This window comes from Vicugna pacos, chromosome 1, assembly GCF_048564905.1.
Source record: "Vicugna pacos chromosome 1, VicPac4, whole genome shotgun sequence".
In the NCBI taxonomy this organism is placed as follows: domain Eukaryota; kingdom Metazoa; phylum Chordata; class Mammalia; order Artiodactyla; family Camelidae; genus Vicugna; species Vicugna pacos.
The window spans coordinates 99,618,042-99,645,049 of record NC_132987.1 but is presented as its reverse complement, the minus strand read 5'-3'; the positions used below and the strand labels follow the sequence as shown (position 1 = coordinate 99,645,049).

The 27,008-nt window shown below is 36.1% G+C and overlaps 2 protein-coding genes and 1 long non-coding RNA gene across 5 annotated transcripts in view; 1 reads left to right on the top strand and 2 right to left on the bottom strand.

The window, feature by feature from the left end:
- Positions 1-605, bottom strand: part of LOC107034718 (uncharacterized) — a 76,475-nt gene extending 75,870 nt beyond the window's left edge. For both annotated transcript variants that reach the window (XR_012075777.1, XR_012075779.1), the window contains exon 1: positions 51-605. This is a non-coding gene — a long non-coding RNA (uncharacterized lncRNA). The remainder of the gene's footprint in view (positions 1-50) is intronic.
- On the top strand, positions 169-10,694 carry HSPA13 (heat shock protein family A (Hsp70) member 13). 2 transcript variants are annotated; one of them, XM_006216126.4, is made up of 5 exons: positions 169-390; positions 1,921-2,261; positions 4,649-4,862; positions 6,528-6,695; positions 7,495-10,694. In XM_006216126.4, the coding sequence occupies exons 1-5, from the start codon at positions 366-368 to the stop codon at positions 8,157-8,159; spliced, it is 1,413 nt and encodes a 470-aa protein (XP_006216188.2). In that variant the 5' UTR covers positions 169-365; the 3' UTR covers positions 8,160-10,694. The 2 variants fall into 2 exon arrangements, with proteins under 2 accessions (XP_006216188.2, XP_072823851.1); XM_072967750.1 differs by lacking the exon at positions 169-390 and adding an exon at positions 1,114-1,229.
- A 4,780-nt stretch (positions 10,695-15,474) lies between these two features.
- LOC102524746 (multidrug resistance-associated protein 1-like) overlaps positions 15,475-27,008 on the bottom strand; it is a 75,025-nt gene continuing 63,491 nt past the window's right edge. The window contains exons 22-28 of the mRNA XM_015249416.3: positions 26,398-26,524; positions 25,205-25,306; positions 22,798-22,941; positions 20,301-20,459; positions 18,886-19,052; positions 17,185-17,379; positions 15,475-16,860 (exon numbers count right to left, since the gene is read on the bottom strand). Of these exons, the coding sequence (XP_015104902.2) occupies positions 16,728-16,860; positions 17,185-17,379; positions 18,886-19,052; positions 20,301-20,459; positions 22,798-22,941; positions 25,205-25,306; positions 26,398-26,524 (1,027 nt within the window). The 3' untranslated portion in view covers positions 15,475-16,727. The remainder of the gene's footprint in view (positions 16,861-17,184; positions 17,380-18,885; positions 19,053-20,300; positions 20,460-22,797; positions 22,942-25,204; positions 25,307-26,397; positions 26,525-27,008) is intronic.

Sequence of the window (27,008 nt, the reverse complement as noted above, 5' to 3'; positions counted from 1 at the left end):
TTCCCAGAATGCAAAACGGTGGGGCGGCGCTAAAGAAACTGTGTTTTTACCTCAAGTTGGCAGGAGGCCCTTCAGGCTTGTGAACTCCAGTCCCTCTTCTTGGCTCTCCTCACCTCAGCCTAATTGGCTTGGCAGTCCGTGCGTGGGAGGGCGGCTCTGGCGTCACTGGCAGAGGTTGAATGGGGGCCCTCAGCCCCGGGACCTCCCGGTAAATGAAGTCCTTTTCCCGGTCGGAGAGGTAGCTTTTCCGGCCGCGTCAGAGCAACAGGACTACATTTCCCAGGGGCACACGGGGCAGCCGGGCAGCGTGGGGGCGGTGCCTCACGTCTGGTACAGTCATCCCAATCCTCTTCGGCGGGACTGTGATGGCCGGAGAGATGACGATCTTAGGTTAGTGATCGAGAGGGTCCCTGACGCTGTTGCAGGCACAGGAGCGGTTTAGGGGGGCCGCGATGGGCGGGGATGGTTGTCACACCTGCTGGATCCCGCTGGCGCAGCAGAAGGGGCGCCGGAAAGGTGACTTAGAGGCGGTTTGGGGTTGTAAATGACGCCAGGTTGGGGGGTCGCCTCTAAGAAGGCCCAGGCCTGAGTAGGCCTGGGTAGGACTGGCGGCGACGGTCCGCGTGCATTGTAGGGACATCGAGCCTCGGGAAGAGTTGTTCCCTAATGAATGTCGATTTTGAATCCTTGGTTGAATTGGGGCCTTTGAGAGGCTGCCGGAATGTGAATCTCCAAGACCCCTTTGTGGAGGAAGGGGGAGGAGCGGCAGCAGTATCTCTGTAGGCCCATGGGATGCTGTACTTAGAGAGATCCAGGCCTCTTTGATGTATAGTTCAGTGTTTCCACCAATCAGGTAGGAATTACCCTCTCCGGAAGGGGAGGTGATGAAATGCTTCAGAAAATGTGTACGTAGGAGCAACAGGAAAGTGGGATTGGCACCTGATTTCATGTCTTTGAGTTATGTGTTGATGAGGATGAGCTAACAATTAGCACAGCAGACCCCTACAAATTGGCGTTTGGGGTTATGTGTAACATGGATGGACACAAGTGTATAACATAGTCTTCTGAAACCAAACAACGATTAATTATAAATTCGAAGTAGCTCTGTCTTCATCATTTACGTTTACAGTCTGCGTGGCATTTGTTCATATTTGGTTTTTTCATCAGTTAACATTTATTAAACAATCTGCTACTGGCTAGGAACTGTTCTTGGTTTAGGGGATGCAACGGTGAGTAAAACCTGACTTCAAGGGAGCTTCCATTTATGTTGTCATCAGGGTTTCACTTAATCTCTCTTCCTAAATATCACCTTTGCAAGAAGTATATCCTTAATTAATATTTAGTACATAAAAAGTTAACTATGTTTTGTTATGAAGTGACAGTTGACTATCTAAGCAACTTCCAAAATTATTTTCATCTAGTTTATCCATTTCATTCTTTTGAAAGGAAACAGGAAATAAAGGGATAAAGAGTTTAGCCTTACAATAAGTTTTTTCTATGGAAATTTTAATAATAGAGTTTCTTTTTAACAATAACTAATCATAAAACTATAAAATCTAAATATTAATTGATCAAGAATTAGATTATGTCTAACTTTTGCTCCAGATGAATGGTTTTTCCTGTCAGCAGTAGCACAATTATTATTGAAATGTTTTTCCTTTTTATCCCTTTACCTACCCATGAGAAGTACACAAATATACAGAGTTTTTGCTTTTGTGGTTCCTTCAATTTAATTGTATTACAGTCAGTTTACATTATGCAAACTTGGTGTTTAAGAAGGGTTATCATGAGTACTATAAAATTTTGAGATGGTATCTTTAATCTTGTTTCAAAGAGTGGTATTCAAGGAACTTTACTATAGTAATGTAGCATATTGTACTAGTTTGATAAGACATAACTTTTAATTTGCCTGTCTTTCAGGATCAGCTGTTTTGACTCTTCTATTGGCTGGCTATTTGGCACAACAGTATTTACCATTACCTACTCCTAAAGTGATTGGCATTGACCTTGGCACCACCTACTGTTCAGTCGGGGTGTTTTTTCCTGGTACAGGAAAAGTAAAGGTCATTCCAGATGAAAATGGGCACATCAGCATACCCAGCATGGTGTCCTTCACTGACGACGATGTTTATGTGGGGTATGAAAGCTTAGAGCTGGCGGATTCAAATCCTCAGAACACCATATATGATGCTAAAAGATTCATAGGCAAGATTTTTACCCCAGAAGAGCTAGAGGCTGAAATTGGCAGATACCCTTTTAAGGTAAGTTAAGCTAAAATATCTTTTAACTTTAGCTCAGCATACTGTTTCAATTAATGCTTTAGCTTCAAGTTAATGAAACATTCTGTTTAAATGGACTGAGTCTCCACCACCATCACCAGCATCACAAAGAAAAAAAGACTCAATCTGCATGGAAGTTTTATCATATAACAAGCAATCCCACAGCAGCTCCAGAGTTTAATTCATTGACCCCACAGTATTATCAAGGACTTGGGACATTACCAGTCTGCCATCCTCAGAATGTCTGCATAGCTCTTTCATTGTAGCAGGAAAGCTAATGAAGCCCCATGTACCTATAGATGGATGGATACATAGATATTCTCTGTGTGTATATGCATATTTGTATACATAAAAAAGAGATCATACTAGGCATGCTGTGTTATGACTTGTTTAAAACTCATCAGTACATCATGGACAGTTTAGTCAGTAGGCTTACTTCATTATTTTACTGTCTTTCATAGTTGTAATGGAATAACTATTCCATTATTTAACTGTCCAGTTTCTGTCAGTGTACACATTATTTTTCCCCTAGTTTTCTACTGTTATTGGAGCTCCAGTGAATATCTTTGTACATACATGTTTTTACATTGCTCTGATAATTTCCTAAATTTGAATTCTAGAACTGGAATTGATAGGCCTAATGTATGCATATTTTTAAGGCTTTTGATTTATATTGCCAAATTGTGCACCAAAAAGTTTATGTGCTTTTACCTATTTTTTAGAGTGCTTTTATCTTCAGTGTTATTATTTCTCAGTCTTTGCCAATAGGTAAGTAAAAAATGGTATCTTGGCTTGATCTGCATTCCTATGATTTCTAGTGAGGTCCAACTTTTAAAAATTGGTTTATCAGCATTTTAATTTTCTTCAGTGATCAATTTCTTATCCTTCATCCTGTTTTCTCTTGGAATTGTTTACCTTCCCCCAATGACTATAAAATACCTTTGTGATAGTTTTCAGTATTTTTTTTTAACTGATGGTGTATAGTTTTGTTTTTGAACTGTTAAGAATGTTAAATTTTTATGTGGTAAAATCATCTCTTAACTTTCAAAAAATGTTTTTGGACTCTCACCATGTTTACAATGGCCTTTCCCATCCTATCCACTTGTATTTTTTTTCCTAATGCTTTTATTTAAGTATTTGTAGGTTTGGGTTTTACTGGGTTTTTTTCCTTTCAAACATTTAAATGTGTAAATGTTAAAAACCCATGTAGGGGTTTTTTTGGTAAATTATGAAGTGGGATTCTAAATAAGCAGATTTTAAAATAGGTAATTGTATCTCTGCTGCTTATTGACTAATCCATACAAGAAAATTCTCAAAATTTTTATCTATTTCAAAGGTGAAAAAGAATTTCTCCATGCATTTCTTAGGTTTATTTCTTTGTTCTTTATTAGCTCTTTCTTCGGATTCTTTATTAATTTGTAGTTTTTCCTCTAAATTACAGCTTTGGGTACATTACTTATTGATCCAAGAGTTATTTTAAGGTTTTTTTGTTTTTTTTTTAAGTTTCTAATTGATCTGATTTTTTGGTTGTTTCTGTTTCATGATCACTCTGAAGGTACTGGTTATCTTTGGACCTTGTATTAATAGTGTTGATAGCTTGTTTTTGTTTTCCCCAGACAGGTGAAATACTTTTTGGAAGGTCAGGTTTTCTCGATTGAAACCTAATTACGTAGTCTAGAATGACTGGGGTAAAATGCTTGTAACTTCTTAGAATAGATTAATGCTCTTTACTGTTGATGTTAATACAAAACTGTTGGTGAAACTAGCATGTTTTAAAATTAATGTAATTTTTTAAATGTACAAATGTACAACCACATTAGCAGGGATAATTGGCTAATATCTGTTTTCACGGGAACAAGAATGTGAGTGACAGTTGATTCTTAGATAAGAACATAATGAAATACTAAAATTATTCTTGTTAATATTTACCAGAACATTCTTTCACTGATCTATTAGTTTTGGAAACAAATTTATTTTTCTTAAAAAAAGAAGATCTTGAGTTACATACATGACTTAGCAACTGTTGTTCCTTCTATTTCAGCTTTTATCTTTTCTTTCATTTATCAGATATATGTTTGAGAATCTTTTATGTTCCAATTATATGTTTATTGGTGAATTTTATTATTCTTCTGTTATTGAAACTATGGAGTGGATTCATTTTATAGATTTTAAAGTATAACTTTTAACAACCTCTAGTCTTAGTAAATGCACTTGTTAGATAACAAATGAATTTTATGACCTTTTAAAGGTTAAGTTTTGATTGAATACATCCTGCATGTATATATGTGTGTTAGCATATGCATATGTATGCATATGTAGATACATACACACACTTTTTATTTGTTTGTTTTTGCAAATCTCCTTCATAGGTTTTAAACAAAAATGGAATGGTTGAGTTTTCTGTGACAAGTAATGAGACCATCACCGTTTCCCCAGAATATGTGGGCTCTAGACTGTTGTTGAAGTTAAAGGAAATGGCAGAGGAATACCTTGGAATGCCAGTTGCCAATGCTGTTATTTCTGTACCAGCAGAATTTGATCTAAAACAAAGAAATTCAACAATTGAAGCTGCTAACCTTGCAGGTAATCACCTACCTGAGTTGCATTTTTATCAAAATTTTCTTAGGTTGAAAATCTGTATTAAGGTACTTCGTTTGCAAACCACCTGACTTGGTACCTGAACAAACTATTTGGTAAATAAATTAGATGGGTTTTTATATAGATTTACAGACAATTAAGGAAGTTCTTTCGTGCCATGTAAAATGTGTATAATATGACAACAGTCTATCAGTTAGGCATATGACAAAGCCTGAGAGAGAACATGGACACATGTTAGCAATGAGGAATTTTTTTCTTCTAAACTTTTTTAATGTGAAGATGAATATAATGTTTTTAAAAAATCTGAATTGGGAGAAAATTCATATAACGCTATTCCATAAGTATTGAGTGCTTTAATAAACAAAACAGATAAATCCTTTTCTCCTGGAGCTTATATTCTATTGGGGGTAACAGAAAATCACTGAAGATAGGTATGTTATGGGCTTTCTTACCCTTAGCATAATGGACATTTGGGTCCTGATAATTCTTTGTTCTGGGAGACTGTCCTGCGTGTTATAGGCTATTTTGCAGCATCCCTGGCCTGTACTCCCTGGATGCCAGTATAGCCTCCCCAACAAATGATGACAGTTTTATGTCTTCAGTGGCCATGTCCCCAGAGGAGCCAAATGCCCTCTGGTTGAGAGCCTTGATACAACATACATGAGAAAGTAACATGCTGTGGGAAAAAAGACAGGATAAGGGGACAGGATTGCCGGGTGACCAGAGGGTAGGAGGACTTGCAGGTTTTAGAGAAGAGTGGTCATGTAGACCTTCCTAAGGTGACATTTAAGCAGATTTGAAGGAAGCAAGGCAGTTAGCAAAGCAGCTATATAGAGGAAGTATGCTATAGGAGGGAGAATGGTCACTGGAGCAGCCATGAAATGAGAATTTGCTGGTACATAAGAAAATTGGAGGTTGGTCAGTGTGGCTGGAGCAGAGTGAGTGATGAAGTCAGAGAGCTAAGGGGAAAGGTTTTATGGTCTTTGAATAAATTCTTCAGAGGCTGAATAGGTTTTATGGCTCTTGATACATAAAGCCATGTTACTTTCAAGGCCACTCATTATGTGTGGTAGTTAGTTTAAAGCAGGAATTTTGCTCAAGGAAATCTGATCTTTTGCCTGCACATTTACTGTCTAACTTTGCTCTGAAGTCAGATTTTGCTGTATATTTCTAGATTTTTCTTTTTATTATCATCTCTTTTCTGTTTATTCATCTGTTGTTTTTATCAAAAAGTCTCTTTTAAAAGAAGAGTACAGTAAGCTTATCTCATTTCTATAGCAATTTGTTACATTACAAAATGATTAAAGTTTAATTGCTTATGTATTCCCAAGTAAAATATGAAGGAAGAGGCTGAGAGATTTTCTAAAATTAAGTATTAATTAATAAGTAGAATGATGTGTTCTACTGAATCTAGGCCTTTATTTCTTTTTATTATAATATTCTTTTAGAATAATTTTAATGATACTCATTTAGAAGAACCTGTATTTATCCTTCTTCTTTCATTATTTTGGGGTGTTTCTGTCTTGTCTTTCTTATTATTACTCAGCGGAGTTGATGTCATAGAGACACTTAAAACGTTGTAAGATTGAGTGGGAAGAAATTTCTTAGTATGTCCTCATGATTTGTTCTTCCCTCCAACCAATTTTACAGGACTGAAGATCTTAAGAGTAATAAATGAACCTACAGCAGCAGCTATGGCCTATGGCCTCCACAAAGCAGATGTCTTTCACGTCTTGGTAATAGATCTGGGCGGAGGAACTCTGGATGTGTCATTGCTGAATAAACAAGGAGGAATGTTTCTGACCCGAGCAATGTCTGGTAAGGAGAATACAGGGAAAGGTACAGAGGTTTAGGCACATTAACATATGTAATGGTGATGGTGAAGGGAACAGAAGGAAAGACATTCTTTTAAAATAAAGGATGATCAGTTTATTTCACTTGATAATCTGTTTCACAAAATAGGTGTCTTTAGGAAATCTAAGAACTGTATTTTATATTCTAATTTTTAAAGGCTTTTGTTTTAATTTAGTTTAAGGAAATAAACCATGGAGCTTAAGTTATAGTTGGTCTAATTTCTACATTTTTTCCCTCCTAACCAGACTCTATTTAGAACCAGATTTGGTGCTGGGCATTTATATTCCATTACTCTTTCCCTTACTAAAGTATTTTTTTCTATTTTTCACCTTTTAATCACTCAAGCAAAAGGATTTTTTTTTAAGATAAAAATGCCTACTAATACTTTTTTAATTATAAGAACTTTCTTCTGTTGAGAATAATGACATTTGTTTTTTTTTCAATTGTTACTTAAAAGCCAGTCTGTGTTCTCAATATCTTATTTCTGAAAAATTATTTGATATCACTAAGAAATGCTTCCTTTTACATCATTTAAACCCAGATGTGCACTGCATTTTAATAGTACACGTTTGAATTAAGATCATTTTAACCCAATTATTTTTAATCAGTCTTTGTATGAATAAAATCTTAATAATACATTAAATAAGGGTTTGTTATTTCCAGAATATCATCTTTATACATACATATACACAGATACATGTATACATATACATGCACATATATATTTCTAAATAATAATTAAACTTTTAAATTTTTAACTTAGGAAACAATAAGCTTGGAGGACAAGACTTCAATCAGAGATTGCTTCAGTACTTATATAAACAGATCTATCAAACATATGGCTTCCTACCATCTAGGAAAGAGGAAATCCACAGATTGAGACAAGCTGTGGAAATGGTCAAATTAAATCTGACTCTTCATCAGTCTGCTCAGCTCTCAGTATTACTAACGGTGGAGGAAAAGGACAGGAAGGAACCTCAGAGTAGTGACACTGAACTGCAGAAGGACAGACTTTCCCCAGCAGATGGCCACCAGGTGAAGAGCACTGGAGACAGCCTTTCTGAAAAGAAAAATGGAGAAAGTCAGGTTTTGTTTGAAACAGAAATATCGCGGAAGCTCTTTGACACCCTTAATGAAGATCTTTTCCAGAAAATCCTCGTACCTATTCAGCAAGTGTTAAAAGAAGGCCACCTGGGAAAAACTGAGATTGACGAGGTGGTTTTGGTTGGGGGCTCAACTCGTATTCCTCGAATCCGCCAGGTCATTCAAGAGTTCTTTGGAAAGGATCCCAACACGTCTGTAGACCCTGACCTGGCAGTGGTGACAGGAGTGGCTATCCAAGCAGGGATTGATGGCGGCTCTTGGCCTCTGCAAGTCAGTGCTTTAGAAATTCCCAATAAGCATTTACAGAAGACCAACTTCAACTGAATTATGAAGGAATGGTTATTTGTGACCTTGTCTGATGATCTCTTTCCCTTTATCAGACCATCTCCGCCTAATAAATTCTCCAAATATCTTGCAAATTTACCAAAAAGATAACACTTAGATATATGAAATTTTATGTAATATTTTGTTTTAGGATTGAATATGACCAAATTGATCTTGTTTGGTTTTGGAGAGCTCCCATTCCAACAAATACTTCTAAAGTGATAGAACTGTGGTAAAGCTCTTCTGGGAGCACAGGTGGCTGTATTTTGGATTCTGGAAATAGATAACCATATAACCATATGCACTTAAAATTATATTCTGTAAACATTGCCTAGTGCCAATTACAGCATTCCCAGTTCTTACTAAATTGTATTAGCAGGAGCTGATAATTTATACCTTTGGTTATGACATGTAACTCTTAATTTGAACTATACTTGAAGGACAGTGTTGATGGCAGGTACTTACATTGAGTGGGAGAGAGCAGTATTTATTGTTACTTTAAGCTGCATATATAATATTCATAACTGCCATATTATGTAACAAAACGACTTTCACAAATTCAGTATCCCATTATGTGTCCTACTCACATAACCTGCATTCTCCAGATTTTTAAAATACACTTATTGGACCAATTTATTTTGTTTCTAAAATAACTACAGATTTATTCAAATATTTCAACACCAGACAGTAGAAATGCCCAATTTATATTTTAGTTCCTTCATCTGCTGTGCATCTTCTCTGCTTGGATTTCCATGATTCTGCTTGTTTAGAAAACAATAGCGAATTATTAATTGCATTTTAGAAATGTGTTGATGTCACAATAAAGCCGTCATTACTACCAATTTTTTGTTATTTAAGACCTTTGCGGACATTGATAAACAGCAGTAATCAGCTACAATATTTATTTCTTTTACATTTTTGTTTCATTGTTTGTTTTCAGTAAACCGTAGAGAATTTAGCTGGCATTTGATTCAGTTTTACTGAGTTTTTTTCCCCATACTTAGTTTTAAATGAGGAAAATTGTACTCATTTATAAATACCTTCCTTGTTTCCTACCATCAATTAAAAATAGTTACAGACTTGGGCTATTTTTAGCCTTAAGGTAAGTGTGTCATGAGAGCAGAAAATTTGTGAATACTGGAAGTAATGTGGAAATCTAATGTGGAATGCGATGTGAAAAAAAGGTCCACAAATCAGCTTGGTAGCAGTTTTGTGTTTTGGTTTGTTTCCTTTTAGGAAAGCTACAAAAACCAAGAAAGAAAATGAAGCAGTTTTATTTCTGTGATGCCCCTGTTATTTAAAGCTTTTTTTTTCCATAATAGAGGCATATTTCCTGTCAATACTCAAAAATTATACTCTGGTCAACATTTTTGTTAGTATAAAATATATCTGCTTTATCCATTGTTGAGTTTGAAAGGATGTTGAATTTCCAATCAAAGAAAAGGAAAAGTGAACAAAGTGATTTCAGCAACATCAAAACATTTCAGCTTCTCATACAAAAAGCTGAGTGGTTTTTGCAGATCTAAAGAATGTTTCTTAGTAATGAAATTGCTGTTAAAAGAATTTCAATCAAATACTTTTGTGTATGAAAATACGTGTAGTAGGTAGATATTAAAATATAGAATGTCTGTTGACATGTTTTATTTTAGAACTAATGAAGAAATGCCAAAGAGGAATCCTTCACTGCATTATGAAAATATTCAGGTGTTCTCTTGGACGTCATAGAAATCTTCAATAAGTTTCAGAATAGAAAAAGAACTTTTTGCAAAGGTCTTTAAGAGAAAAGTGTTCAATTTTTCAAAATCTCCATATATAGAATCAGTTTTAACCTAAAGCATTTTAAGATTTTTTAAAGTTTGAATTTCTCAAGTATAAGGTAGTTCAGGACAATCTATTAACACTTTAGAGGGAACAATTTGCAAAAATTGTTTTTTTTGCAAAAAAAAATTTACAGGGCAGCTAATCTCATACACTAAAATTGGAATTTAACTAATTGATTGTGTCTGAAAAATAGATTGGCAGTGTTGGAATTTGAGGGCAATTGTTTAGCATATTCTCTAGTATAGTTACACCTTTAAAAAAATGAAGTAATGTCTGTCTTTAATTATATTTTAGGGAGCTATATACATGTATATATAGTCTTGAAATCAGTGTAGTTTATTTATTTAAAAGGTAAAAATGCATCCTACAAGGGATTATGTATGCATAATCTGAAAACATTTTTCATAAAACAAACTTAATACATTTTGGTTGTACATCTTGCTAGTGTTTTTTGAAGTACATAACTTTTAAAATATTAACTGTCTTGTATTATTAGTATATGTGAATGAATAATTTATTTTGTGTCAGGGGTGTTTTGGTACTTACTGTGTTTTGACTTGAACCACTGATGTATCAGCAGATAACTACTGTGTATAACATGTTCTGAAGATCATAGTTGTTGTGCTTAACAGATTGTGCCTCTTAAATTTGTGTGTGTACAGGTAATTCACCTTTTAATGTAAATAAATATGACTTTGCAGTTTGTTTTTTAAACTGTGTCCTTTATTTTCCATTCCGGACTAGGCCAGAGTACATCTTTGTGGTATGTAAATAAGAAAGGAATTAGGAATAGAGCTGATCTGATGCTCATGGCATGTGCCATCAGCAGCTATTGCCTAGTTCCTTGCATCCTGAATGTCTCTGGTATTGCTTACTTTTCTACTTATTTCCCTAATTTAGAAGAGACATTTTCTGTATTGCATGAACAGTGTCTCCAAAATCCATTAATGGCTTCTGACTGTAATGGAGCCAAGATTTAAACTAATTGAGATGATTAACAAATAATCTTGCATAATAGACTAATCCTTTGATCAGTGGTTAATACTTTATACTTCCCTAGTAAAGTCTGTGTTATTCTTTAGACAAAAAGCTCAATACAATTTTTTTAAAAGAAATTCATTTGATTAATGTAGTCTTTTCAAATGAACCCTTAAAGATAGTAGTAAATTTGCTTCTCCAATCCCTAGTTCCTGTGATTCCTTCATAGTTGTTTTGAACTATCCCTGCCATTGCTGAGGGATTCAGATACACTAGAAATACAGTGACACATCATATTTATTTCAATTAACAAATGACAGTGCCACATTGAGTTAGGTGGCTTCTAATGCGGCTCCCTATGATCCTGACTTACTAATGTTGGAGGCTTCAAATGGTGTAGCCACAGCTGAAATTTCAGTGTAATTTCATGAAAGACCCTAAGCCAGAATCACCCAGCTAAGCAGCTTCCAGTTTGCTGATTCACTACATTTTGTATTAATGTGTTATTCAACAATAGATAATAGAATGCTTACTATTAGTTTTGTACCAATAAACATGAGTAGGTACTATTATCCCCATTTTCAAATAGGGAAATTAAGGCACAGATGTATTAGGTAATTTTCCGAGAATTACACAGCTAATAGATAGCAGAGCTATGATTCAAATCCAGTTCATGCTCAGTGCCAATGCTGTGTTGCCTTATCTGTCCCATCATACACTCCTACGGTGCCTTTTCTGTTCAGTAATAAACCGTGGATAGTATCCCTGAAAGACCTTTCGTTTATCAGATAATGTTAAAGATTTCGATTTTGCTATTCAATCTTTTACATTTCTGACAAGCAAATTTGAATTTACAGATCTTTTAAATACAAAATGGAGATGATGGTACCTACTTCACTGGCTTTTTGTGAGTGCCTCGTACAGCAAGTGCTAAATATTGTGAATAGAGATGGTAAAAAGGTAGGGACATGAACAAAGAAGTTCAATGACTTGCTAATTTTATGTGAGATTATAAGAAAATGCTACCCAAAAAATGGGCTATTTTCCCAAATATCCTCAAGCCCCTGATTCTATAGGTCTAAAACTTCTGCAAATTATTGAGAATTCTGATGAAATACGAGAAAAAATAAATTTGCCTTCATAAACATAAATTTAGTTTTGGAAAGAATAGACAGTTGCATCACATCAACTTATTTGGATGTTAAAGCAGGAACAAACGCAGTTTGTTTTACACCTCATTGAATTAACTACTATTTGGCTAAACTAAAAGACCTAAATTGTTTCAAATGGTATAACACCTATAATTTTAGAACTATATATATTTATATATTTATATATAAACACAGACATACACACACACACATACACTTCTGTTAAGAGTTAATCCATTTACTTAAATTGTCTAACAGATCTCTGTAGTATTGAAAACTGGGAATTAATTAGAGTTAATTATTAGTTGTAACCACTACCCTTCCTTTGTCTCCCAAGTAGCTAAATTAAGATAATTTTGTAGTGTTTGAAAAATGCTTCGTGGCAAAAAGTAGTTGTGGCAAACCTGCTAAATGCTACTGCAATCTCTTTTCTATTCATTCTTAATTCCAGAACTCGGTTTTTTTTTGTTTTTTTTTTTTTGGAGTGGCAATATCCCCTACTTTAAAAGTTATTTCCCATCTTCTTCTGCAGCTATGGATGGCTGTGACATGATTCTGACCATTGAGATGTAAACATGTAAACATATAAATCAGCAGGTACACAGGCTGTTTCTTTTTTTAACGTTTACACATTTAGATTATACAAACATCTTGCTTCTCACCATTCATTTCTTCTTGAAATGCAGACATGATGCTGGAGATAAAGCAATGGGTTTGCAGCTACAAATCAACAGACATATAATGGGTGGCTGAGCAAAAGGCAGAAGCATCCAGTGGTGTTATGGAAGCACTCCGGTCAACTCTGTCCTTTCCTCCTTGAGACTTCTTTACACTTAAGGAAAACAAGCCCCTCAGTTGTTTACACTTACTTCTTTCTTTTCTTTCTTGTGTTTTTAAACTTTACAATGTGGTTAAATATTTGGTCAAATTGTCATTTGTTGGACTTCTGCTTTGGGCCAAGAGGGAATAAAAAGGAACTGATTCTACTAAAAAGTGGAAGTATGTGAAACAAGTTTTCAAGCTCTTATGCGCCACAGCCAACCTTAATTCTTGTCCATTACCTCTGCAAAGTCATAGCTATGGCAATACAGGGAAAGCAGAGGCTGGTCTGAAATCCCCACAAATGCTCAGAACAGGAAGCTAGAAGCAGATGTCCAAAGAGAATTAGTGGTGACTGAAGCTGTGTTATTTTGTATGCCTAGTTTCTGTGGCCCTCCACTGTCAGGCATTCCAAATCATTCATTTAGTCCTACTCTCTGACCACCACATTACATTTTCTACCATGTATATCAGAGTTGAAAAATAGCAATAAACCGATAATCATTCACAAGTGTATTCATGATGAGCTGAGTTTTATAAACACAGATTCAAAAATCGATCCTTGACACACAAAAGTACATATTTGTCATTTTCCTTTTAAACATTTTGGAAAAACTATATTTAAAAATTTCACAAATATCACAAATATTTTTTAAATTTATGATCTATTTTTGTTTTACTCAGATACCTGTTCACGTTCATGTTCCTCTTTGTGCTGCCTTCATGAGATAAAAGGTTCCTATCTTTGATCAACTGTGATAACTAAGCACTGCTCAGTCTGGTCTGTCTGTAAACAACAAGTGAGCAAGCCTAGTTACCTGGTCAGCCATCATCAGCAAGAGAAGCCAGTCAGCCTTTACCCGGTTCATACCCATTACCGTGGCCTCATTAACCCAGCAGCTCATCAGCCACCACAGGAACTACCAAGATAGTCTTCATCCTTATGAAAAGATGTAGAGAAATGTGGCTCACAATGTAGCCAGAAGTCCTTATTTTTGTATTCTACAGATGATCCACTTGCTTGGAAAACGACAGCCAGAAAAGAGGGAACTAGGAGAACGGGAAGGAACAAGAAAGAGTAAAATAATAATGAGACTGGAGGGAAGAGGGCAGGGCACAGCCGTTCAAGGAATGATAGCAATTAACACCAACATGGTGGAAGATTCAACTCCCAGTTGCCCTTGAGGATTAAGATGGCCGGAGGTTTGCCTTCTAGCAGAACTTGACCTTAATTATATCCTCATTGTAATATGTCAGCATGATAAATAGCATGCTCGTAGGTGCCATGACAATCCCAAGGCAAAATCCCAGTGACCCGATTCCTGGGAATCCCAGCCCCTTCCCCAGGGTGACTGGAATAGTCCTCCCATTTGCAGGCATGTGAAGCTATGAGCCCACTGAAAACTGGCAACACCATGACTCGTGGTCACCTCTTTCGCTCCCTCATATCCGGAGACAAGCTGCACTCTGTCTATGGAGTGTGTACCTACTTTTATTTTAACCTGAGCACCCACCTCTCACCTCGTGGCCTTTTTCTTGCCTTTTGAAACAGCCTATATACACTCTATACAGTATATATGTCTCTGATGCAAGAAAACAGATGTGGGACGTGAGAAAGGCTGTGTCCTAGGCTTCGGCTGAGCCCCTGGGACGTGTCCCGCCAAATGTGGGTCCTTGGCTTCACACAGGAAAGAATTTAAGAGAGAGCTACAGTTGAGTAAAGGTAGATTTATTCAGAGAGATACATTGAAAGGCAAGAGAAAGGCCACGAGATATGGGTGTTGGGTGCTCAGATTAAAAGCAGGTACACATTCCATAGACAGAATGTGGGCCATCTCCAAGGAGGGAGAGAGAGGGGCTGCCAGGAGGCAGAGGCTCCGTGTTGCTAGTTTTTATGGGCTTGGTGGCTTCATATGCTAATAAGTGGAAGAACCAGTCTAGGTAGCCTGGGGAAGGGGCTGGGATTCCCAGGAAGTTGGCCATTTCCCACTCTTTGACCTTTTGTGGCTAGCCTTGGGACTGCCATGGTGCCTGTGGGCATGTTATTCACCATGTTAATATATTACAATGGGCCTATAATGAACTCAAGATCTACTAGAAGTTAAATCTCTCAACATCTTGAGCCTCAAGGTCTACTGGGGGTTGAATCTTTCACCATTTTGATGTTAATTGCTGTAGCATTCCTTGAATGGCTGTGCCCTGCCCTCTTACTTTCTCATCCCTAAATAACTCTACCTTTACTCAACTGTGGCTCACTCTTGAATTCCTTCCTCAGTAAGCCAAGGACACACACTTGGTGGTGCATGTCCCCGGGGCTCAGTCGAGACCTGGGACATGGCCCTCCTCACACGCCACATCAGTTTTTCCTGCCTCAGTAATAGTAATTGCTTGGCTGTTTTATTTCTGTTCCTGGGAAGGTGCCAGAGAGTCCTGTTCAGTTTCATACACAATTGAAATGAAAATGAAATATTAATATTTTAAAACACAAAAAATAAAAAATAAAAAAATAAAACACAATAACATTTCCTTGAGTAATTTTGGCATAGTAATTTTTAAAATTTATTTTTACTTTCTTTTCACTCATTAATGAAATATCCAATTCCCTTTCTTAATGGAATTCAACACATATTTACTCAATGTTTACAGAGTACAAAACATAGCGGTAGGCAGTTCAAGGATTACAAAGACAGGACAACATTTTAAGTGACAAATTCTAAGGAAGGAAGCTTGAGTTAATAAAGGGATTTATAATTCAAGGAAAATTTTCATAAGTACCTTTAGGGTATAAAATGAAGTTGTAAAAAGTTGTTGCATAGGAAGGAGAAAAAGAGGATAAAAGAAATGGTTGATAGATCTTAACATATTAAAATACTTTATTAAAATCACCTTGAAAGGAAAATACTATTGAAGTTTGAAAACTTCAAATTTGAAGGGCAATTCGGAGAAATTATGTTGCTTCTATTACATAAAACCACCAAATTAAAAAGCCCTTCAAAATATAATTAGTACTAGAAATTTAACAATTTCTGATACATAACCCACTGAGGTTAACTCCAGCCAAAAAATGATGTCCCATAAAAAATATAAAAGGAAACAGTAAAAATATTATAAAATATTATTTTTAAATAAAGCACATCATAAAATTCAGTTAACATATAATTAATCTTTCCAAAAAAGCAACTGAATAACTCAATGTTTTTTCTGATTCCTCCGTAATTTTATACACTGTACAGTAACTCAACACATAGTAAATATGTATGTCAGTGCCCATATACTATTATCCTAAAACACCTAGTCATTCAATCTACACGTTTGTTGAGTATCAACGATCTGAGAGGCACTATGCTAGGAACCTAACACACAAACTCGGCTGAAACTGGGCACTTGACTTCATGTAGCCTTAGTGCGGAGACAGGCTAAAGAATTAAAACAGAGTATGGTCCCTACCGTGATAAAGGTATGCACAAGGGGGTAGTCAGAGCACAGAAAAGGGGCATCTGGATCAGACTGGAGAGCAGGGGTGGAAATCAGGGGATACTCTGGAGAAGGTGCCTCTCAAACAGAGACCTAAAGGGTAAATGGCATTGAGTACTTAGGCAACAGGGAAAAGGCAGAGACCCCCAAGGGCACGAATGGAAGAAAGAAGGCTGAGTGCAGCCCTGGATGGGTTCAGTGAGGGTGCTTATCCCTATTTGTGCTGACCAGTGGTTTTCTGCCCACTTTTTTGCATTTCTTCCCTGTCATTATTTTTTCAAATACTGATTTTTTTTTATTTGGTATAATCAAGCACAATCCAAAACTATTTAATTTTTGTCCCTGAGACTTGTGTTATTTCTGCTTCTGTTAGCATGTCGAAGAAAAGTCCTTTCTGCTGTATCAAATTCTGTGGTGTTTCAAATTCTGTAATCCTCCCAGAGTCTAGAACAAGCACCCTGCAACGTGAAAAAAATCCAGTCAGGTAACGTATAACCAGTGTTTCAGTTCTCCCTTCTTGTTGTTACAACTGTAAAGTTTAAATGTCTGTGTGAGTTGTGTCAGTACAAAATAAAGGTACTATTTGACTCAGGAAATATATCAAGTTTCCCAATATTCTTCTTGACATTCACGTACTCCTCTAATTATTCTGGAAAATATCTTCCATACGCTTAAGGGACATTTTGTATCTCAGCACAGTTAAAGTTGTTTATTAGTAGCAGCAAGTAATTAACGTGTTTTGTATGTTCAATAGTTACCTCCGTAGAAAAAGTAAAGCCCACCTGTCTGAATCCACGACAGAATGCAGTCTGTGGGCGATCGTCAGGATGGTGCAGTCGGAAAACTCCTTCCTGATTGTGGCCTGCACCAAGTTGTCAGTCTCAAAATCGATGGAGGCTGTTGCCTCATCCAAGATGAGAATTTTTGTTTTTCTCAGCAATGCACGAGCAAGACAGATGAGCTGTCGTTGTCCAACGCTGTTTAAACAAGACAGCAAAATGACTTCAATGGTGGCCTCTAATGCTCACACACTTCCTGTTCTAAAATTCTGCTGATAATTGTTGTCCTCTTCCTAACTCATTCATTCATTCTTTTCTTTAAGAAGTATTCACTGAGTGATTATTATATGTCAGACTCCAGTCCAAGTTCTGAAAATAGAGCAGTGAATTAAATAGACAAAAGTTTACGTCTGTGTGGAGTTTACATGGTAAAACAAAAAATAAACAAGATAAATGAGCAAAATGCCTAGTAATGAGAAGAATTCAAACATACAGAAAGAGGATGTGTGAAGTGTACGTGTGGGGTGTATATATTAGATGGGCGAGCCAAAAAAATCCTCCCCCTATTCCCTGAAAGATTTGGGGAAGGATGAAACAAGAGTGGAGATTGAAACTGAGTTCCTCTGCCAAGTTTATGATTAACCTCTCTATCCAAAACACTGTTCCTCTTCTTGTCTAACACCTGTTCTCCTCAAGGTTGAGGAGAATCAAAGAAAAGGGGGGAACTGTAGCCAAGCAGGACCCTGTGGGCCTTTCCCGGGACAGATCCCTTCCCTGTATCCTCTGCTGTAGCTCCTCTCTGAGGTACCCAGATGATAGTATGTCATGCATATTTCCTGAGTTTTTCAGATGCTAAAAACCACCACCAAATAGAAGAAATTAACTACTTTATGATCATGAGCATATAGCCTGCCCCCCAACCCGACCTAGTGCCTAAGGGTTGATTACCATCCACCAGTTAGAATTGTGCACAGCTGATCACAGACCCTAGGACCTCCCCTCCCCTCCCCAACCCACATCAGCTGGCCTTTGAAAATGCTTAGGTGAAAACCTTCGGGGAGTTTGGGAGGTTTGGGGGCACTGGGAAGATGCTTTTTAATTCAAGATCTGAAGGAAGTGGAGAGTAAGTCTTGCAGATTTCCAATGGGAACTTGTTCCTGGCAAAGTGAATCGCAGATGTGAAACTCCTGAGGCAGACAGGAAATGGCCTGGCATTTTAATGAATCAGCACGGAGGCCAAAGCGGTGGAAACAGAAAGGGACGGGGAGAGTAGCCAAGAGAAGGCTAAGCCATGCAGTGCAGGCTTGAGAGGGTCCAACTGACTTTCCTTAGGTCTCTGATCACATAAAGGAACTGTCCTAAGACATCAAACAGCCATGAAGAAAAAGCAGCCCCTTACAACATTTTTTAGGAAGAAAGCTATTAGAATAGGAGACTTTACAAAAGAAGATTCAATCAAATAGTGACTTTTCGTACTGCATTGTTCGTTTTTCTCCCCTTTGTTTCTCAACCAGCAGCTTCCCAGCGAGTGGCTACCATTTTATTTATTCCTTGTCTCTTCCCTAGAGGTAATCAGCAGTGATGTGCTTTGAACAGACCAAACAAAATCCATGCTGGCTCAGGAGTGACTTCCCTTTGAGGCCAACTCGTCTGTAAAAAGCTGAGCACAAATGACCTGGGCAAGCTCTGCTCTTAGCATCTTACCTGAGGTTTTCACCGCCCTCTGAAATCTCATGCAGCAGCTTCCTGGGAAGGGACTGCACAAATTCTTTTAAGTGACACAGTTCCAGCACCTCCCACAGCTGGCCATCAGAATACTTGTCTAGGGGGTCTAGGTTCATCTGAAGGGTTCCAGAAAATAAAACAGGATCCTAAAGAATAAAATAATTACCAGTAATCTTACTGTCACAGGAGGCATGCATATGCTAAATAAGGAAAAAAACGAAATAGTTGTCAAATTCATTTTATATTGAAACCTAAAGCAGCAGAGAATCAGAGTAAGCTGCAAGTTAGGGTAAATCGTTATAAGCTTCCTGATTCCTCCTCCTCCTCTTATTGATCATGTCCACAACAACCGTAATAATAATGATGATGATGGCTGTCATTTAGTCAGGGATACACCATAACAGAGAAAAGAACTGAATAAATGCAATCTGTACTATGTATGTAATACAATCAATCAGTACACCAACCCAGAAAGATGGAAGTCAATATCCTCATTTGACAGTGAACTGGAGGTTTCAAAAGCTCTCGTCCAGGGACATACAGAAGGTAAGTGTCCAAGCCCAGTTCAAAGAGGACAAGCCCATGCTCTTTCTGACACACCAACGTGCCTAGTGAACCTGTATTTTACTACACCTGTATTGATTTATAAGAAAGAAATGTCTATTTCTTCTTTCCACTAAATTTTTCCCTGCCAGAACTTTAGATTTTACTCAGATTTGTTTTGATGTGAATTCACGAATGCAAGTATATATGTAAACAACATGACAAAGAGATGATATAATTTTGTTATTTTTAGAAAGTAATATAAAATATTTCATAAATGCTCAGCTGAAATCTCTCAAACTCAATTGAATATAAGTCATTTTTGACCTTAGAGGCATATTATTGAGACAATTTGCGTACTTATTAATGTTCAAGTTTCTTTGATGCCATGGATGGAAAAATCAAAGAATTTGAGAAAAAAAGATCTAACTGAATTACTGTTCTTTTTATTTTTTTTTAATGTTTCTAAACTTCAAGTCAGAAGAGTCAAAACCCTACATTTAAATTACCAACTAAGCAACAGCCTCAATAATTGTTTCTTTCTTCCAAAAAATACCAACACATTTCAGTCTGATCTTTTCATTCAAATTTTATTTATATTTACCATTATGAAGGAAACTTGCAAAACAATGTACCAGTTTTTTAAATAGATCAATGCACTTAGGAAGAACACTTTAGAGTAAGACTGTTTAACAGGATTCAATTAAATAGTGATTTTTCACAATACATTTAAAATAATTTGGCTCCCCAAAATGAATGTACATGCTTGAAAGGAATATACTCTTAAAAAAAAAAAAAGAAGATGCTTACCTTGAGGGAATTAAGAAAGACCAACAGCAAAACAGTTTTACCTGTGGAATAATATTAAGTTTGCCACGAAGGTCATGAAGCCCAATAGAAGATATATCAATTCCATCAATAATAATTTTGCCTCCTGATCCTTCCACAGTTCTAAATAGGCAATTGGATAGTGTTGATTTGCCGGCTCCAGTTCGTCCCACAATTCCAATCTATAATGAAATTATCATAAGCAGTTTACACTGTACTTTTTTTGTATATATATATATATATATATATATATATATATTTACTGAGGTATAGTCAGTTTACAATGTATCAATTTCTGGTGTACAGCATAATGCTTCAGTCATACATGAACACACATATATTTGTTTTTCTGTTCTTTTTCACCATAAGTTACTACAAGACGTACTTTGTGTAAGGGAAGGGGACCTTTATACTGACAACAACTTTATTACGTGTCAGGTCAGTGGACTCTAATTTTGCCAACCAGAATAACATTGATTGTCACGGAGGATTTATGTGACTTTCAAGCATCAGTCTTTATCCAGATAATCTTTACTGGAAATGCTTGGACTAACATGTGTGCTTCTCTAGTTTTGAGCAATTTAGTTACCACCTACTAGAGCACATCAGCAGCCCCAGGAAGAGCAGATCATCCCTGAACCATCCCTGAACTAGCCATTAAGGGTGTGGTTCAAAGGAAGATTGATAATGGGGTTGTTTTCCTGGGATTTTCAAAATGAGGCTTCTCCGGCATCCCTCCCTCAAAATAAACAAGCAAACAAGCCAACAGGACTGGCACCCTCTGCTCAGATAGACTAGAAAATCTAAAGGAAAGCCTGCAGATTTCCTTGGTGTATCAAAACATCTACTGCATTGAAACTATTAAGGGTGGTCACAGATAACGTCTGAGGATTTTGGATTCTTGGGCAAAATGACCAGCTTGTCAGAAACATCCAGTGATTGCGCATGTTCCTTTGGCCACGAGAACCAAAGCAATCTCTTCTGGGTGCTGATCGTCTCAGAGTTAATAGGAACGTTAGGCAGAGAGAACATTGTGGAGGTTGGTTTGCCCTTAGAAAAGGTCTTAAATCTTACATCTGAATGCTACATCAGCAAAACCAGGAATACGTTGAATTAACTGGAATAATCCAAATTCCACAATTATTTCATTTGTTCCAAAAATATTTCTGTCCCTGATATCACTGCAGTGGACCTGGTTTAAAAGGTTAGAAAAAGAGTTGTTTGAGGTTATGAAAGACATGTCTCTGAAAGAGGAAAAGTGGGATATTGCTGTTAATTTTTTTTAACTTTTACTTGTATGTGAAATATGAATCTGATTAGGAAAATAATACGTTTTCATAAAACATTTTGAAAAATGTGAGAAAAAATATAGAAGTAAAAATCATCTAAAACCCCATCACCCAGAGAGAATCACTGTTTATGTCTTATAATTAACTGTTCTTCTAGGATTTTTGTTAATGTGTATATCTGCTTGCTTTTTTTAAAACAAAAATGATATACTACCAATAGTTTTGTATACAGTTTCTATTAACTAAATTACATCTCAAGCATTTTCCCACTTCACGGTCTTGGAACACATGGTGTCACTGACTGTATAGATATTCTCTGCTATGTATTTACTGTATGTAGGTAATTATTATCTTATTATCTTATTATCGAACTTCACTTACTAGAGGAAGTAAAAATAAAGTATGCTAATACTAGGCATAGAGCCAAAGGAAATGAAATTAGATTATGAAGAGAAATCTCCACTCCCAAGTTCACTGCAACATTATTCACAGTAGCCAAGATATGGAAAAAAATCTATGTATCTGTCTGCCATGGATGAATGGAAAAACTATATCTATTTGTACACATACATATATTATTCTGTCATAAAAATGAAGAAAGTCCTGCCATCTGTGGTAACAGAGTTGAAACTGGAGGACATTATGCTAAGTAAAGCAAGCCAGACAGAGAAAAATATTGTATGTATCTCTCTTATATGTGGAATCTAAAAACATCAAATTCATAGTACCAGAGAGTAGATGGTGGTTACGAGGGGCTGAGGGGTGGGGAAAAAGGGAAGATGTTGGTCAAAGTGTACAAACTTTCAGTTATCAGATGGAGAAATTCTAGGGATCTAATGGTGACTATAGTTAATAATGCTGAATTTTGCTAAGAGAACAGATCTTAAGTGTTCTTAAGGTTATGGTAATCATTTCACAATATGTATATATATAAAACTATCACACTGTATACCCTAAATATATATAATTTAATTTATTAATTACACCTCCATAAAGCTAAAAATCTAGTAAAATCCTGTTTCACAATAAATCATTTCACAACTTAAAATATATCTATATTTTATTTATGGAGGAAAAACTTATTCTGTGTACACCAACCCTACTTTATTACTTTTATATTAAATTTGAACAAATAACCATCTTATATTCAATACTATGGTATACTTTGGTCTTAACAATGAATATATTCAGATAAAAGGGGAAAGTGAAACTTATGAAATACATTCGGTACCTTTTCTTCCCCATGAGTCTGAAAAGTGATATCCTGTAATGCTAAGCCAAGATCATCTCGGTATCGAGCCTGATAATGAATAAACTCCACTATCCCTTTATTAGGCCATTGTGATGGAGGCCTTTTAGACATTATCCAGGGTGCCTTAAAACAAAGAAATATTTTTTAAACTAGGATTACAATGAATTACCTCCCCCCCAAAATTATCATGCATATAAAAAAACACTGATGAAAAATGTTGAAGGACAACATTTATAGGTATTATGATTTTTCTGAAAATAGTTTTAAATAACCCCAACATAAAATTTCTCATCTAGTTAAAAGAAAATTTTAGAAATAATTTTTTAGAGGTAAAAAGGCCTCCCACCTTCCATTAAGTTATTAAGAAAAATCTTCTAAAACCCTATAAAGGAGATGAAGGTAACCTGAAATTTCAGCTGAGGTGAGGATAGTTTGTCATTTATTCATTTCCCAAATACCTAGTGTTGACTGTGCCAGTCAATGCTTTAGTTGTTGGAGATTTAGCAGTGAGAAAAACAGGTAATAATTCTTGTCCTCTTGGAGCGTACATGCTGGTGGGAAGAGACAGAAAGAGCGACATAGCCTATGTCGAATTTTAGCTGGACAAAGCTTTGGAAGACAGGAAACAGGCAGGGTTTGTGTAATTTAAAGTAAGATGGTTAAGAAAGGCCTGGCTGGACACAGTGAGGAAACAAGCCATGTGGATATCAGAGGCACAGCTATCCAGGTGAAGGTGAAGGAAGCTAACTACACTTGCTTAGGACCTGAGACAGGGGCACGAATGGAACACTGGAGGAATAGCAGGAGGTAGAAGAACACGCAGAAGACTATGGTGCCCAGTCAGGGAGATGAGGTGTTTTCATGGATCGCAAGTGTCAAATGATAGGCCAGGTACAGTGAAGACTGAGGGGCACCACAGTCACTGATCTTGACCAGGGCAGGTTCAGTGAAGCGGTGGGATTTAAAGCTTGTTTCAAGAGGGTCCAAAAAAGAATGAGAGAAGGGGAATTAGAAAGAGTATGTACAAGCAACTATTTCAAGGAATTCTGCTGTAAAGAAGAGAAGAGAAATAGGGCTCTAGAGGAATAAATAGGATTATCTGACAAATTCACTTTTTTTTTCCACATCAAGAGTTTTGCAACAGTATCTGTCAGGAGTTGCATCAAATTACATAAAGGTGATTTTTTTAAAAATGTGTGTGTGTTTGTGTGTGCACACACATATTTTATTGTCTTTTTCCAAAATGAAAAAAAATATTAATAGCAAAAGATTAAGAAAATACAGAAAACAATAAAATTCTTATATTAGTCATCACATGGCAATAGGCTGAGCACACTGAATATTGGTAACTGTGACCATGATTGTGAAGGCAGACTTATCTTTCCAGAAAGCTGTATGAAAAAGGAAAGTTAGATCTAGGGAAGAATACAGAGGACGTTTCAAAGTTTAGGTAGGACTTGGCGTATGCAGCAAATATTTGAGCATATTTATAGGCTGACAGGAGCAAGGGGGTTGGGGTGCTGAAACATAGGAATTAAAGAACGTGGTTAATGGAGCAAGGTCTCAGAAAAGACATGAAGAGATGTTACCAAAAATACAGCTGGAAACTTGAAGTTTTTTCTTTGGAGGAGGAACCCTTCTTCCTCAGAGTTATGAGCAAAAGAGGGAAGTTTCATGAAGATACTTTTATAGGTGGATTAAAGAAGATACAGAAATTCAACGTATACCCTTTATCATCTGCCCTGTTAATTCATGGGACTGGTAGGCAGAAGTAACCTAGACTGGTAAAATATGTAGATAATGCAAATATTATACTCTGTCAATAGTCTAATTCTTCTCCCTCCCAAATTATGGTTAATTAAGGCAACAAAGCTGACAGATTTAATCTCCTCCTCCTTCTCATCCACAGAGATGCTAATGATGAGTAAATGGAACAGAAGATAAAAAGACGTAGTTAATTTTAAAACTGCAGTCTCTACGTAATTATGAGATGACTATATCAAGACACTTTTCTCAATGTAAAATCTTCACAAAGTTATAAACTCTAGGTTGCATATTTTATTCTACATTGGCAGGGAGCAAATCATTGTGCCTCTTAAAAACAGGTGATCATATTTCATTTTTATAACAATACTGAAATTGGATGTATCTTACAATTTTGGACTATTTTAATTTAATTAGTGCTTTTTCTTATTTTGGTGATTATATAAAATAATGGTGTATTAAAAATAGATTGGGTTTTAATTTTGTTGAAATGCTGAATATTACAATACAAATTTGGAAATGCAGGTATTGTTTAAAATTTATTTTTAAAATGTCAATTCAAGGTGCACTAATTACAATACCTTAATTCTGCATCTGTTTATTGGTTATTTAGAGTGCTTACCTCTTTATCCATATTTTCATATTCACAAACTCTTTCAATGGAAACTGCATTGGTTTCAATTTCACATGCTTTCCTTACCCAAAAATTCAGAGACTGAGTAATCTGCGGGTGAAAAACCAAGAACTTAAGGAATGAGTATTAGTCTTTTACATAATATTAGTAACAGTTTATAAAGCTTCATTTTTCAGAGTTTTTATATATTTTATCTCTTTGAAGTATTGAACAACTTTAGAAGTAAGCATACTTATATGTATACACACATATGTATTTAAGTTTGTTAAATTCATTAATATCATAAACAATGTTTATTTGGCAGAAGATGGAAACAACATAGTTCAACATATATTAAAGTCCACACTTGGTGTAAGGAATGATGAATACCAAGATAGGTGGGAGAGGCCTCAAGAAATGTACATCCTAAATGAGAAGAAAATTGTGCACAATGTTATCTCTAGCATTCTTTACACCTTCCATTAGAAGGTGGATTCTTCTAATTTTCTGACTACTCCTGTCCCCTTTTTTTTCAAACTATATATATATATATATATCCTTTCTAGAAGCCTAAGTTCTGAATTCTGAAATGCAACGGACCTCAAAGGTATTAGATAAAGGAATAAGGGCATGTACTCGAATCATCCAGATCCATCTTTTCAATAATGTGGAATTACATTACAGTTTAAGAAATTTTCTATTTTACGAAGAGGGCCTGAACACCGTCATGCCACTTGTGCTTTGCAGTATAATATAAAACAAGGCTTACTCAGGGAAAAAATTAGAATCGGAGAAGTAGAGCATATATTCTCTCCAGAACTTGAGTTATCTCTTTGCTTAGTTTGGGCAAACTCGATGGACGGGCCAAGATACAGAGGGGCCCTACCCCTTTTACACTTTATGAATCAATAAGGACAAAGGAGCAGGAAACTTCTGGGTAATGATGCAACCGCAGGAGTTTCCTGGTCCTCTAGCACTGAGCCCTGGGTATCAGCCTGTTCTTTCTGTGAGCTAACCTGGTAACGCTGAGTCAGCTCTTTTGCTAGAAGCAAAAGAGAGAAAGAAATGAGCCTCCAGGGTAATTCAGATTTGTCTCTCAGTACTTAGTTAATACAGCCTATAATTCAGACAGGCAAGGGAGAAGAGAGTTTAATTAACTGGGTTATAAACATATCATATACCACACAATCATTATTACTCACATTTAGGGCATAGGATATGGACAGACCAACTACTGCTGAATCAATGGAATTGCCAGCCAGCACAGCAAGCAGTGCAGCGAAGAACACCAGCAAGTTGCCAAGAAATTCAAGTCTAACAGACAGCCACCTAGAATAATGGAATATACCCCCGAACTGAGACACAAACGTTTTGATGCACTTAGTATGAACTTTCTTTTGGAAAATTAAGGAGTAAAATCAATAGCTACTTTCTCTTTTTCTCACTTAGAACTCAATCAAACACAGGATTGTTGCAATGATGATAGAGTAAAGGATTTCTCTGCATAAAAATACACTTTACCTTTTTTTGTAGAACTTTGTTTTAAAATTTAATCAACTTAAAAATCAAAAGAAAGAAATACCAGCTAAAATGATGCATTTATTTTAACATCCCATTGGAAAATCAATTACCTTTCTGATTACACACATTTTTTATATGATAAAGTTAGTCTCTAAAAGTTAAAATGTGCCCAATGACTATTTAATATTTTATTTTCTTCTGTATGTGAAATGTATAACCTCAAATTCAAAATGTTATGTTATTTTATGCAAATAACATACATTCTACAAATATAAAGTACAGCAGAGACTTG

Excerpts from the sequence above, each read along its gene's own strand:
- HSPA13 (XM_006216126.4), top strand. The coding sequence starts at position 366 with ATGGCCGGAGAGATGACGATCTTAG. Across the intron at positions 2,262-4,648 it reads TTGGCAGATACCCTTTTAAG|GTTTTAAACAAAAATGGAAT; the intron begins GTAAGTTAAGCT and ends TCTCCTTCATAG. Across the intron at positions 4,863-6,527 it reads TGAAGCTGCTAACCTTGCAG|GACTGAAGATCTTAAGAGTA; the intron begins GTAATCACCTAC and ends CCAATTTTACAG.